Source organism: Nothobranchius furzeri, chromosome 2, assembly GCF_043380555.1.
Source record: "Nothobranchius furzeri strain GRZ-AD chromosome 2, NfurGRZ-RIMD1, whole genome shotgun sequence".
In the NCBI taxonomy this organism is placed as follows: Eukaryota; Metazoa; Chordata; class Actinopteri; order Cyprinodontiformes; family Nothobranchiidae; genus Nothobranchius; species Nothobranchius furzeri.
Window position 1 is genome coordinate 21,712,218 of NC_091742.1, and position 15,112 is coordinate 21,727,329.

General features: G+C 39.6%; 2 protein-coding genes across 3 annotated transcripts; one reads left to right on the forward strand and one right to left on the reverse strand.

Moving 5' to 3' along the window:
- Nucleotides 1-3,805: 3,805 nt before the first annotated feature.
- Nucleotides 3,806-7,299, forward strand: LOC139061585 (uncharacterized). 2 transcript variants are annotated; one of them, XM_070544989.1, is made up of 6 exons: nucleotides 3,806-4,289; nucleotides 4,360-4,488; nucleotides 5,607-5,800; nucleotides 5,932-6,079; nucleotides 6,409-6,613; nucleotides 6,797-7,299. In XM_070544989.1, the coding sequence occupies exons 1-6, from the start codon at nucleotides 4,020-4,022 to the stop codon at nucleotides 7,099-7,101; spliced, it is 1,251 nt and encodes a 416-aa protein (XP_070401090.1). In that variant the 5' UTR covers nucleotides 3,806-4,019; the 3' UTR covers nucleotides 7,102-7,299. The 2 variants fall into 2 exon arrangements, with proteins under 2 accessions (XP_070401090.1, XP_070401091.1); XM_070544990.1 differs by having other exon boundaries at nucleotides 6,409-6,555.
- Nucleotides 7,300-7,424: 125 nt separating this feature from the next.
- LOC107374364 (uncharacterized) lies at nucleotides 7,425-12,571 on the reverse strand. Its single transcript, XM_070544993.1, has 6 exons — nucleotides 12,385-12,571; nucleotides 12,045-12,304; nucleotides 10,539-10,729; nucleotides 10,350-10,443; nucleotides 8,027-8,226; nucleotides 7,425-7,871 (listed from the first exon to the last, which is right to left on the reverse strand). Exons 1-6 carry the CDS (start codon nucleotides 12,472-12,474, stop codon nucleotides 7,720-7,722), a joined length of 987 nt encoding a protein of 328 aa, XP_070401094.1. The 5' UTR covers nucleotides 12,475-12,571; the 3' UTR covers nucleotides 7,425-7,719.
- Between the last annotated feature and the right edge of the window lie 2,541 nt (nucleotides 12,572-15,112).

A 15,112-nucleotide genomic window follows, 5' to 3' on the forward strand; every position in this document is an offset into this window, starting at 1 on the left:
GTTCTAAGTCACTTAAATCACCTTTCTCCCCCATTCTGAAGCTCGGTGTGAACTGCAGCAGATGAATTGACCATGTCTGCATGCCAAAATGCATTGAGTTGGCACCATGTGATTGGCCAATTAGTCATTTGCATTAACGAGCAGTTGGACAGGTGAACCCAATAAAGCGACCAGTGATTGTAATTTCATTGCTGCAAAACAAAATTGTCTTCACTGCAAAATACGCTGATAAAGGTTGCAAATTCACATTTATTACCAAATTCTTGAGGTGATACAGTCTGCAAGGCTCTGGTGAGCAAAATACAATGTTTTTTTTTTATGAGGGGCCGTGAAACTGTGGGAGAAATTTGTTTCCATATGATCTTTACACATGTAAGTTGTTTATAGTGATGTGGTAACTATTTACAACAAAGCTAAGGAGGCTGTGTCACTATTCCTACATCATAGCAACAGTTACCATAACTTTGGTGAATGCTCTCCAAACCTATCACTGAGGATCCAAATGCAACTGCAAGCCAGCAGGATGGAACGGAAACTAATTCTCCACTAAAACATAAACTGCATTTTCCTGTAATAATGACGAGAAAAGGTTATAACAATCCAAGTGTTTGGTAATGCGTGAAAAAAGGATTTAAATTTTTAGAGAGAAAATGTATGTTTGTCTTTATCTTCTTATTTTTTGGGAGGAAAAGTTGCTAATTTGGGATGAAAACTAGCACTGGTTCATAGCTAGGTAGGATAAGAGAGAATCTAATGAGATGGGATGGGATTGGTAGGGTATGGTAGGAGAGGGGAGGGTCAGGGTAGGGATAGGATAGTATAGGGGTGAGGGAGGGATGAAATTAGAAAAAAAAGTGAAGGGTTGGAAGAATATGAATGAGATGCAATGAGTTGGGATGAGATGGATAGAATGGCATAGTGTACTTGGAAGATTTAAGATGTGATAGGTTATGATAGGGAAGACAAGAGACAAAGTGGGAAGAAGTAGTAAAGGATTGGAAGGTTTGAGGTTAGATGGTAAATGGCCTGTATTTGCAGGGTTCTACAACCCCTCAAGACGCTTCATAACACAATCAGTCATTCACCATTAGATGTAAACAGATAGGATGGGATGAGATCAGATATCACCGTTGTTATTATCACTCCGAATGAACAATGAGATTAAATTAGATGTGATGGTTTAGGGTAGGACAGCATAGCTGAGTTTGATATCAAACATATGGCAAGGAACTGAGCCTCTCACAACTCTGACAATGAGCTTTTAGCGTGACTTTATTCAGAGAAGCATGAGAAAAGGCAGCCTGTGCTGCAGTTTTCAGCTAGCTGAGACAACACAATTATTCTCTTTAAGTCATTTATGTTGTTAGAGTTTAATAAATAAAATAAAATAAACCAAATGCAAGATCGTGGAAATTGAAGTCTTCACTGCTCTGTAGTCATTTAGGGAACTACCTTCAACCTCTCAGTCATGGGGGTATGGATATTATTGGCAACACTCTGGACTTCTGATTCCTTTTCCAGAAGGATGTGGGACTCATGAGTGTGGCAGCTGTTTAAAATAAAGTGACAATTTTTAATGGGGTTTCAAACCTCAACGAGTCGTTGCATCCTGCCAAGCCCCCAGTGATGGCACAAGTCCAAACCTCGGTTTTATCAGACAGGACATGGTGGAGGTAGCTTGTTCTCTCGGCTCAGTTCTATTAGGAGGCCTACATGCAGTCAACCATTTCCTAGAGTTGTGCTGCCCTTTAGTGGGAGTTTTTTTTATAGGTGCCATATGTGCACATGTGCTAACAGACGGAAAGCAGGTCTTTGAGGTGCTCTCAACAGACAACAGCATTAGAAACTCCTGTAAAGTTGAGTTAAACTTTTGGTCAGACCTGAAGTCTGAGCAAAGCCGTTTCTATAATCCTCGAGTGAAAAACATATTCTGACGTGTGACGTATGCAGACTGACTCCATCACTTCTGAGTGTCAGCTCAGTCTGCACTCAGCTCGCTGAAAGAGATCTTCACACACTGAGAGGAGGAGTTAGAAGCTAACAGGAAATGCAATTACTGTCTGTCTGGGTGAAGCATTCCTCAGCAGGATGGGCAATTTCACAGCAATTTTAGTATGTCAACAGGTTGCATGTAATCATAATGAGCACCTTAATGTTTTCACACGAACCAGAGCAGCCCTTTGTGGTTTTATCCCTTGGCCATTTGATCCAGCTAATTATCTACAAGCTATTTAAACACAGGAGCCAGGGGCTTGTACAAATCCCGCGAGGAGGCCCACCTTTGCTGTGTTTATGGAATACTGTCATTTAAACGCTGTGTCAACAGAGATCAGGTTTCTGGTTTTATTTGTGTTTAAAGGCTGGTAGCATACCGTAAAAGTGGGCACTGCGCTGACTGTGTGTAGCAAAGCCTCGAGCTCCGAGTGCATACAACATTCTGTGCTGGTAATTATGTTAAGCTCTGTATTTATGCCTGACAAGTGAAACTTACCTGCTTCTCTGGGACACAATTACAAATACAATAAATACATAAAAAAACAACACATGAACACCTTCTTCCAAATGACTGACTATAGTTTGGATCCTGAGTCAGTCTAGGGTTTGTTGCATCACAAGTACTGACTCCGAGCAAATAAAACAATCTGCTTGAGGAAAATTGTTCAACTTTGCATACAAAGTGGATCACTTAAAGGCCTTAAAATTTCTTCAGGAATTCATTTAGTAACATGCAATTCTTGTTTTGTGGCATGTAACATTCATTTTGTAACATGTAATTCTCATTTTGTAACACTGAACTTTTGTTTAGTAACAAGTAATTCTAGTTTTGTAACACAGAACTTTGTTTTGCAACATGCAATTCTCGTTTTGTAACACATAACTTTGTTTTGTAACATGCCATTCTCGTTTTGTAGCATGTAACATTCTTTTTGTAACACTTAACTTTTGTTTTGTAACATGCAATTCTCGTTTTGTAACATGTAACATTCTTTTTGTAACGCTTAACTTTTGTTTTGTAACAAGTAATTCTCGTTTTGTAACACAGAACTTTGTTTTGTAACATGCTATTCTCGTTTTGTAACACAGAACTTTGTTTTGTAACATGCAGTTCTCGTTTTGTAACATGTAACATTCTTTTTTGTAACACTTAACTTTTGTTTTGTAACAAGTAATTCTCGTTTTGTAACACAGAACTTTGTTTTGTAACATGCTATTCTCGTTTTGTAACACAGAACTTTGTTTTGTAACATGCAATTCTCATTTTGTAACATGTAACATTCTTTTTGTAACACTTAACTTTTGTTTTGTAACATGCAACTCTCGTTTTGTAACACAGAACTTTGTTTTGTAACATGCAATTCTCGTTTTGTAACATGTAACTTTCAATGTGTAACATGAAACCTTCATTTTGTAACTTGCAGAAAAAAAATCTATGTACAAGTTTGAAAACACAACTTTCAAAACACACTTCTAAGTCTAAAGTTACAAAACACAAGTCTACATTTAAAAACGTTAATCTACGTATTACAAAACATTTTGTCCTAATTCTAGCTTCCTTTGCCGAAGAATCAATGGCAAGCTTTGTCTGACCAGCCAATCATGAGTCTTAGATTCATGTTTTTTGTTTGTGTGTATTTTGTTTGTTTGTTTTTTTCATTAGCAACTTTATTTACAATTGAACAAATACAAACTCTCGTTGGGAGAACACAGATTAGAAGATAAGAGGCCACAACCAACAAAGAACGCATAAGGCATAATAAAAAAAATGCAGTCCTTTAAAAATGAAATAATTGTCCATGTCAATCCGTGTATCATTCGTTCTTTCTATTTTCGATTGAAAACAAACAATCGAAAAAGGAAAAATGGATTTGTTTATTTGTTTTTTGTTTTACAAACGGATTTAAAAAAGAAAAAAAGTCGTATTTTTCGTATTTTCTATTTTCGTCTCGGATCAAATATGAGAAATGGAAAAACGGCCGCAGGACCGAATTTGATTTTAATATTTCATCATTTGGGATTACATGACCCGGAAGTTGAGTAGAAAAGTGCGGGTACTCTATTTTGGTGACATCGTCAACATGGCAGCACTAGAATCACACACTAATTTGATTACGAGTTTATTCAACACCGGTTTGACACACGCACAAATCGCCTACACGCTGCAGCAGATGAACATCCTACCGTGCTCAGAAATGAGCGTCAGAAGATTCTGTGCTCGGCATGGGCTAAAGAGAAAAAGACAAGTGTCGGACCAGGCATTAGAGCGAGCTGTGGCTGGATCGATATACGAAGTAAGTTTATAATCAGATTTCTACTGTTTATTTACCAAAACATTCAGTTAAATGTATAATGTCCTGACAGACTGGACCCTCATATGGCCGTAAGTTCATGACTGGCTATCTGTCATCAATGGGGCTGCATGCAGGAGAAGTTCGGGTTGGAAGAATCCTAAGGGAGCTCCATCAGCCATACCATGAATTCCGGCGTGAGGTATGATACTTAAATTAATGCAGTTGACAGACAATTGAAACGTGGCTGTAAAATTACATACTAAATTAAGTACTGAGACTGACTAATAACATTAACTTGAAATGAACGCCCCATTGGGTGCTGGAGAGCATACAGCGTTGCTGCCATATTGGACGGGTCTCATCACTCTCCAAAGTCTATTTAGAGCGAGCAACTAGGCCTGTTTCTGTGCCACCTACGGTTACAACAACTGGCGTACAATAGAAAAGGGTCATGTGGGATTACTAGTGACTTTTCTAGCCTACCTGATAGGATTTTATTTTAATAATTTTGTTTAAGTATATTTATATTTTAATTATCATGCCATATCATGTGTCTGATTTTGTGAAAAAACATTATATAATGTGTTTTTTAGCTGTTTAAGCACCTTCCTCAGTAGAAATGAATGCACTGGGGGCGAATGGAGGCCCATCTAAAATGGCAGCTGGCCACTACTGCTGCTCCAGTCCACGGGGCATCTATGTATATATGTCTGTGGGTTTGAAAACAACATGTAAATTAGAGGTCTGCAACCTACAATCCAAATAGGCATTCCCCCATCCAGTCCACCGAAACTGGATTGGAGCTGCAACAGTTACAAGACCTTCTGAAAAGAGACAATTTATATATTTTGATAAATATCTGAAAGAGGATTGGGGAAACATTAAATTAAAAAAAGAAAATTTTCTTAGATTCATGACAATAAAAAGATTATTATGAAAAAATGGAAAACTTGGATGAAAGTCAAACTGCCCCGCCTACATACAGTGCACAAAGGCCCAAAATAAGCTGTTTGTTATTTTAGAAAAAACACAATTTTGATTTTTAAAGAAGAAAAAAATCCAATGTTTTTTTCTTATGTGGAAAATTGTAATACTGGTACTGCTTTCGAGTTTTGCTGGTATAAATTATACAACTGTGCTCAATCCAAGGGTGAACAAAAAAAATTGCAATGTTATAACTATTTCCTGTACAACAGTTTCTAAACAAGTGTTGTTTGTAAATGTAAACATTTATTATTTTAAAAAATTTCATGAAGATTGTTAGCTAATATGGAAAATATGGAAGTTTGCATTAATTGAAACTATTTTTTCACATAGGGTGCTCGAAATTTGAATCCAGTTCCCTATCATGCCGAATATATGGGTCATAAACTACATCTGGACCAAAATGAAAAGCTGGTGATGTTTGGTGTGACGCACGTGTTGGCCGTTGATGGCTACAGCAGCAAGATTGTTGCACATTCCACCATGCCAGTAAAAAACAACCTCGTCATTTATGAGGAAATATACAGGTAAATATATTCATAGCTACCAGTGGAGCAATTCATAATTTCTTACTCTTCTGTATTGTCTTTTCAATATCTACATCTTTGTTTTGAGTCTGTAAATTTCAGTTCAGTCATGTAAACATTGTTTATTCCAGACCTGCAGTCATGAACCATGGTTTGTGGGATCAAGTCAGGGTTGACCATGGCAGAGAGTTTTATCTGTGTCTTTACATGCAAGAAAAACTGTCGCAACATAGGTGCAACCTCAGCAGGCCACCATACCTCCAAACCACATCAACAAGGGTGAGATTTTAGTATTACTGAAATGCAAATTAGCAACTCACTGTTAATCTTACTACTGTAGACTACTACATACTGTGACTGCCATTTATATAAGGTCTTTAGTTTAAATGCACACTTTTGTACATTTATACCTTCAAACGTGCATTTTCCTACATAAAAATCATACCTTGCTTTTTGTGTGTGTGTGTCTGTGTGTGTAAAAGTGGAGTTGAGCTTGTAAATTTGCATGACAAATAATTATGATTCTGAAAAAAAAAATAACAATGTTACATTTTCTCTTGTTAAAATTGCAGTTTTTTGAATACTTGATTTGAATTTGTAATCAACAGAACCTTCGAGTGGAAAGGTTGTGGCCAGAGGTGAACAATCGTGTTAACTACCCCCTGAAACAGGCTTTGGTGCACCTGCTGGACCAGGAAGCTGTGAGCCTGGAGGACAACCTGACTAGATTCTGCATATCAAATTTGACATGTCAAGTAAGCCAAATAGGACTTAACCGAGTTGTTCAGTCATGGAATGCACACAGGATCCCAGGTATCTTTAACTTTGTATTTACAACTCTTTAAGATACAATAGAATATAAACTTTCCACACTGTCCCTTTGTGGGGACATTTTGTTACAACAGCAAAGCAAATTTACTGTGTAACATTAGAGATATATTGATCTTTTTCATTCCAGGTACATCCAACCTAAATTTGCTTGAATCTGTTTTTTAGGCCGTGGGATACCCAATGAACTGTCAGAAGACCGCTGTCTTACTGAAGTCTCTGAGGAGCTGCTGCCATGTGCCTCTGTTGTTGCAAACATGTATGAGCAGGACTTGGGATCCTCACTTACTTGGGTGTCTACTTTTGGAACAGACCCGTTTTCATCTGAAGAGGACAGAATCCATGCAGAGCAGGACTTTGCAATTGACTACCCTGACATGTCTCTTCTTTTTAATCACGTGGTTAATGGTGACCATACTCCTTTCCAGGATGCATTGATCTCCTTAATGAATGTGACTGAAAGATATGTCTGAGAAAATGTAATAGCACTGCTTTCTTGCAACTTCTGTTGTCGTCCAGTAGCAGAATTAATTGACCATTTTTTCAAAAAAAAAATTTTTACAACTGAAAAATCAGGATGTATGGAACAGTTTTACATTTCTTCCAAAGCTTTAAGTTGTTATTTGAAATGAGCTAATAAACATTAATGTTAACTGTCTGGCATCACTAAGGTAACCCCCCCCCCCCCCCCCCCCTTACCTCTTTACCACACATACTATTTTGGTCTAATTCTTATTTGAGCATGAGCCTTAGAACAGAAACGTCATGTGCTTGATGATTAATTTGGAACATACCAAACAGGTAAACAAGTCTTTATTGTAGAAACAATTCCCAGACAATTGTAATTATAAAAATATATGAGAACTTTCAATACAATCATTATGTAAGATAGTGCAAACGAGGTCATTTAGCTTGTAAAAAATGAGGTAAAAACAAAGTCACCAAGCAAATCGTTCATAGTTTAAGTGAAAAGTGCTTTCCATGTATTAATGAACAACATTCAGTGAAACATAGGGAACAAAGAATTGCTTAAAATAATGCTTTAAGCTCAATATTACTGCCAGAGTGCATTTCCCAATGCAGCCAGGGCATCAGAGAGTCCAGTGACTTACTGTGTTGATGCCAAACTCGTCTGCTCGACATTTTGGGCAAAACGCAGAATTTTTCTTCCACTCTTCAGTGCAAGTCAGGCAGCCAATAAGGCTTTGGCAGCATGTTGCAACAATGGGCTCAACCACAGGGCCTGCAAATTTGGTTAGAACAGTTGTAAAACACAATAAATACAATTGGTGTTTTAATGGCAGGACACTGTGCTCTAAGTGCTCAATAAGCAGCAGATAGTATGGAAGTAACCCTGAAATCAGTAAACAAAAGACAAAATCCTTTTTTTCTTATTACCTTTGCAGACAACACAGGCAAAGGCATCTTTAACAGCTGCTGCATCGGCTGCTCTCAGGGACACTGCTGTGCTGCGGTTGGAATTAGCCAGCTCCGTCAGTTCCCGGATAGTAGTCGACACTTCTCGAAGCCCCTGTGCTGCCAAAATGACCTCCTCAATTTGATCGTACACAGCATCAAGGCCATTATCATCTCGCCGGCTGAAAAGCAAGATAAACATACATTATAACCTACTTGTTCTCAATAACATACTTGTAAAGTTAAAGTCCAACACTGAAATGAAATTTCTGCATTTGACCCATCCCTGTGGGGAGTGGTGAGCTGCAGCTGCACTCAGGAACTATTTGGTGGTTTAAAAGTAGAATAACTGTGTTAGTCATATTGTTATGATGCAGTCAATATTTTAAATTCAGAGTTTAAAAGTCTGGCTGTTGTAAATACCATTGATCTGTCAACCTAACTAGCTAATTTGATATAGCGCCTTCTAAGAGTCCTGGAACCTCCAAGGCGCTTTACAACACAATCATCCACCCATTCACACACACAGTCACACGCTGGTGGGGATGAGCTACGATGTAGCTACAGCTGCCCTTGGGCGCACTACAGAGGCAAGGCTGCTGAGCACTGGCGCCACCGGTCCCTAAGACCACCACCAGCAGGGTTAAGTGTCTTGCCCTAGGACAGGGATTCCCAAAGTGTGGTGCACGCACCCCCGGGGGTGCGCGAGCTGCCGCTAGGGGGTGCGCGAGGTGAAAAGTGTAATGGCTGCAGAGCTCAGAGAAGTCTGTCATATGTCACCATTAGCATAGCCAGAAACTCATTTGTGGGTGGGCCTAAGAAAAAGTAAGTGGGCACAATAAATGTAGTTGAAAACAAGTATACTTTTGCGCGTGTGTCCTCCACATGTTCCCTAGCTTCATAATAACAATGCGCCGAGCTTCAGCGCTCTGGCCTGCGCACGCCGATATGTTCCGTATTTGATCATTTTTAACGGTGTTGGAGGAATCTGAAGGTGGTGAGTCATTCTGGCAGATTGTAATTAACACCTGTCTCATGCAGGTGTTCTGACGTTGTAAACCTCACACACAGAACATTGTGGATGTAACTAAATAACAAGAAGTGATTCCCATTCAGGCTATTAACAGCGCGCTGAAGATCTGAAGTTCAGAGTGCGTCTGTCAGAGGTCAGACGTGTTCCAGTGGAACCACGGCTCACGGGTGCACAAGTGAGCACATCTGGGCTGGGCAGAATGAATTTTACAACATTGGTTTAAATAGCGCCAATAACGAGACGCGGTGACTGGAGCGGCTCATGGAGCTGTGCCGCGCGCGCACACACACACACACACAGATTCAATAAGCGCGCACGCTGCAAACTCCGGCGCGCCGTCAGACTGAAGGCAAAAATGAGTGCTGCCTCCTCCGTGATAAAAACTTTTAAGAGGTTTTATAACATTTTTCATTCAAGGTCAAATTAAGATATTAGCTTCTATTTTGGGATGACGTATTAAAGTCGAGTCCGCTCCAGCCAGTGACTCCTCATGAAACTGACCCACTACTCCTTACTGCAGCATTTGTTATTCCAGTCCGCGTGGCAGCGGATCGCAGATTCAGCCACACCATAAAACAGCAATATGTCTGTCTGAGGCAAAAGTGAACCTCATGGCATTTCCATCTTTTCCCATACAGACATTTGATTACGCACAAGTAGGTGATCAGCTCAGGTTTACGCAGAGCAGAAGGAAGGAGAGCGCTCTGGCCGCACAGCTTAAACGTTCCTACTTTAAGAAAACCGTTAAATTGCATTGTTGATGTGCTACCTGGGCACTCTAAATATTTATTTAAAATGAAATAAAAGGAAATTGTAATGGTATCGAATGTTTATTAATTACTATTTAAAAAATGAAAGTGATGGGGAAAAAGGTCGATCATATTTTTTTAACCCTGTCTGTGTAGCTTGACATCTGATATATATATAGCCATGCCCTGATGTGGGGGCCGGGGGGGGGGGGGGGGGGGGGGGTGCGTCGACATGGTCGGGACATAGAAGGCAGTGCGCGGCTAAATAAGTTTGGGAACCACTGCCCTAGGACATGACAACAGCGACAGACTGAGCGGGGCTAGAACCTGCAACCTTCCGATAACGGGGCGAGCTATTAACTCCTGTGCCACTGTCGCCCCACCAAATGAACCACAGTAATCCAAACTTGTGCATGAACTTCCAGAGCTGAACTATTTTGGCAAAACCATTTTCGCAAAGAAGAAACTTACTTACAAAATGTCCAGTCTAAACTCACACCAAATTAAATTCCTGTGTAAATACCTCAGTTTCCTCTTTTTACTTCCTTGTAACTGCAAGAAGTCTTCCTCTCTCACAGCCAAGACTTTCCTTGCATTTTGCTTCCAAAATGCTGATCCTGTAAGTAAAATGGTCGATTCAGTTCACAACACAAATTTTTTTTCACAGAAATTATTTTTTTTTTTTACTAAGAGGTTTAAAATGTTCATTTACCTCTGGTTCCTTCCGTTTCCAAGATTTTGTTTCCCTGACCATCAGTAAGGATAATTAACTCCTCTTGTTCAAGGGCCTCGTTGACTTTTCTGGTGATGCCCACTACAGAAGCTTCAAACTCAGAGAAACGCACCGTCAGGGTCTTGCTTGTTTCCAATCTGCCATCAACAAGTTCAGCAATGAAGATAGTCCTGATAATGACAATAATTTTATTACTCATATAATCCTGAAATAGAGACAGAATAATAAAAATAATAATAATATTAATAATAATAATTTTTATTTATAATGCACTATACATTGGACATCAAATCTCACAGTGCTACAAAGATCAAACAAGTAACAGATAAAAACTAATTAAAACAACAACAACAAAAGTTCACAGACACTTAAAAATACGCTTTTCTAAAAAGGAAGGTTGTCAGTTCCCTTTTAAAAACATCGACGGTCTGGGGGGCTCTGAGGTGTTCAGGAAGAGTGTTCCACAGACACGGAGCAGATGCTGTAAAAGTTCTGTCGCCCATGGTCTTAAGCCGTGTCCTGGGCGCAACCGAGAGGTGCCGTTGGCCTGCTCTGGTCCGGGTAGAGGTGTGTGGGGAAAGAAGATGAGTGAGGTATATGGGGGCCGCACTGTGCAGACAGTGGTGGGTGTGCAGGAGGATCTTGTATTCTATATGAAGGTGTACAGGGGGCCAGTGGAGGATGGGGGTAATATGCTCATGTTTCTGCACCCCCATTAGGACCCTGGCAGCACTATTCTGGACAAACTGGAGCTTTTGGAGGCTCCTGTCAGGTATTCCCAACAGAAGTGCGTTACAATAGTTCACCCTGGAGGAGACAAAGGCGTGGACAATCATCTCTGCGGCTGAAAGGGAAAGAGAGCAACGCAATTTGGAAATGTTACAGTGATGGAAAAATTAGGTTTTGCAAATTGAGGTGACATGTTTGTCAAAAGAGAGTTCTGGGTCAAACTTGACCCCAAGGTTAGTAACAGAGGGAGAGAGGGGAACAGTATTGCCAATGAACGAAACAGATGTAACAGGAGAAGAGCGGAGTTGGTGGGGTGTTCCGATTTGAATGGCTTCTGTTTTAGAGCCATTCAGTTGCAGAAAATTTTGATTCATCCACGCCCCGATCTCCTCAGGGCAGGAGGTGGTGGCAGAGAGGGAGTGAGAACATATTTTGTGTGTGTGTGTGTGTGTGTGTGTGTGTGTGTGTGTGTGTGTGTGTGTGTGTGTGTGTGTGTGTGTGAGAGAGAGAGAGAGAGACTTAAGTAGTAATAATACACGGCAGTGGGTTTGAATGCTTACACCTCTGTAACTACATTTACAAAACATTCTACAAATTAGTTTTCAGTGTCACATGCAGCAGTCACATTTGTAAAAAAATATACTAATGTAGTTCAGCAATCCAAAAATGCACACATCATAAGGCTATCAATCCACCATCAATACAATTATTCACATCCTAATGCCCTTAATCCAGTGTGTTGAGTTTCATAAATACCTTTGGAATGTTTTTGCAACAGTCACTCTAGGAGATGGTCTTGCAGACGAAGTGGAAGCTCCAGCAGTACTCTGTGGTCGGTGGAAGGAGAAGCGAGTGGGGTTGTAAGATGCAGGCACGCTTGATGACTCCTCCATGCCTTCTCCATGAACTTCGTAATGCCCTCTCACTAAGAGGTCCAATGTACTGAAGCGTCCGTCATTACCAGGAAAAATGGCTACATTGCTGTCATCAGTAATATACAGACTGGTGCAATGAACCTTTGAAATAAGTAAAAAGTATTTAAAAATGTTCTCTGCACAGCAACATCAGTGAAACGCGTTTTAGAATAAAAGGTTACCTGGAAGATTCTGCTTATCTTTTCGGTCGTCATGTCTTCTTCCTTTAGAGTCAGCCGTTTTGTTCCTTTGAACAACACATAACTGTCCATGTTGGTTGGTTTGCTGGTCGGTGAATCTATCTGACGAGGACTGAAGCTAACGTTAAAGTTTCGAACACTAGCAAGAAAAAAAAAACTTCCGGGTCACGTAACCCCGAATAACGAAATTTTAAAATCAAATTCGGTCCATCGGCCATTTTTCCATATCTCATATTTGATCCGAGACTAGAATAGAAAATACGAAAAACACGACTTTTTTTCTTTTTTTAAATCTGTTTGTAAAACAAAAAACAAAAAAACAAATCAATTTTTCCTTATTCGATTGTTTGTTTTCAATCGAAAACAGAAAGAACGAATGATACACGGATTCATGTCCCTGCTTAATAAGACCGCTTCCTTCTGTGTCTCCCAAAGCTTTCAGCGATGTCAGTAGGGACTTCAAATCACACCACAATAAATTAAGGGAAGGCATTTTGTTTCTCCATTTACATGTATGAATGTGGTATTTACCCACAAGGATCACAACATTTCAAAACATGGAAAACTCCCTCGGCAAACCCTCATTTCCAAACAAAACCTTCTCTTTTGTCATTGGTGTCATTCCTTCGAATTGACATTCAGCCAACCCACTAAATTCTTCCAGAAGCTAGTCACTATTGGACAAGTGTAGAAAAGATGTTCTTCTAAGCAAGATCCACATGGCGCCACCTCACATCCAAATCTTGTTTAAGTGTTGTTGCTGCTGGTTAATAACCATTAATAATTTAAAACAGAATTTAATTCATTTTGGGGTGAATGGGCCATTTTTGAATTGTGTGTACAGAAACTCTATTTTCCCTCTGGGATTAATAAAGTATATTTGATTGATTGATTGATTGATTGATTGATTGATTGATTGATTGATTGATTGATGATTGATTAATTAAAAAACTTCATTGCATTGCTTGTTATCCTAATGTTACAACATCTTATTTTTGTATAATTGCTGAACTCATTAAATAAATAATTTTAAATGTCCTACTTCAAACTTTATTACTACATTTAATTTCTATAAAGGGAATCTAATTTATATATAAATTAGGTAGATTAATTTGCCCTTTTGAATAACAAATAATTTTGTAGCAATTTTAATAGTGGAGTAAGGATCACTTTACACACCTTGTTAAATTCTCTATACGAGATCTGAATACTAAATTTATCATGAAAGTCATTTATATTTACAAACTAACCCTGCTCATCCAGTATATCAGTAATAAAAATTGTTTTTTCATACCATGTCTCAATGAATAATGACTTCCTGTTTAATGTAACTCTTCTTTTGTTCCACAAGGTGGAGCCATGGGGTGTAAAGTTATGAGTGAACACCATCTTCCATGCTTGTTTGTGATATTCTGACAGTCTCACCAGCAAATTCAGTACATCAAAGTCACGTTTCAGGAGGAATTCCAAACCTCCCACATTTTTAAAGATGTTTTTAGGAAAATGAAACCATTGTGAATCAGGACTTAACAGAAAAGTTTTTAGCCTATTGTTTGGAACACACCAGCCATGGAATGAAAATCGATTTGACTTAGTACCACCCATATTGTTTTTTTAACCAATTGGGATTTTTTAAATATAGTGTGATTTGTTGCACCAAATGAACTGATATATTATAGCGTTAACCTTTTTCATACTTTGTGGACTAATAGATAGATAACTTTATTTATAAAGCTATTTAATCAACAGCCCGAGCTGACCAAAGTGCTGGACACACAAGCAGCCAAGATACTACACAGTAAATAAACAGAATAAATGGAAAGATATAAAAAAAATAACTTTCAGTGAAGACAACTCATACTAGGCCAAACGCCAATCCATTAAAACGGGGTTTCAAGCGTGATTAAAAGCTTCCAATAACGTGGCCTCCCTAACCTGTGCTGGTGGGTCATTCCTAAATTTCGGTGCAGCAGCTGCGAAAGCCCTATCACCCCTAAGTTTATGCCGAGTCCTCAGCGCCTTCAGGACCAATTGGCCAGATGGCCTAAGCAACCGGGATGAAGAGCGGATGTGCAGTAACTCAGAGATGTAGGGAGGGGCAATTCCATTTAAGGATTTGAAACAGCAAACAGCAAAAGTTTAAAATGAACCCTAGAATCAATAGTCAAAAGCAGGGCTTGTGTTGTGTTGACCGGATAGTTCCCGTATTTGACCGCTTATTTTGACGGAGAAAGAATAGAAAGAATTACCCCGACACATGCAGACGAACTGACATTTTATTCGTTACGCACATCGCAGATGTAGCTAAATCACCCAAGAAAAGATTTCCTTCTGAACATCTGAGCTGGACACTGCTCAACGCAGCTCACTGTCAGCGCATGTGTGCACAGCGAGCTGAAGTTGTGGAGATTGGCTTGGAGCGCGTCGCAGAACCAGAGCGCATGCGGGAAGGTTCCTCCCACTGAAGCGAGCGTTTTCCAAACCCTGTCTCTCAGAGAGACTTGTCACTTAAGCCCCCTTCAGACAGGCCATGAAAAACGGAAATGTTCCGGAATCTGTCCGTAAGACCTTTCTGTCTGAATACAAACATCCGGATAACGTGTTCCGGAATTTATCCGGAGGAAGCCCCTAGTAACAGGTCCAGACTTGTTACGGACAGGGTGGCTGCTTCAGACTGGTGAGGTAAAGTTCCGGACAAGGGGGAGGGGGA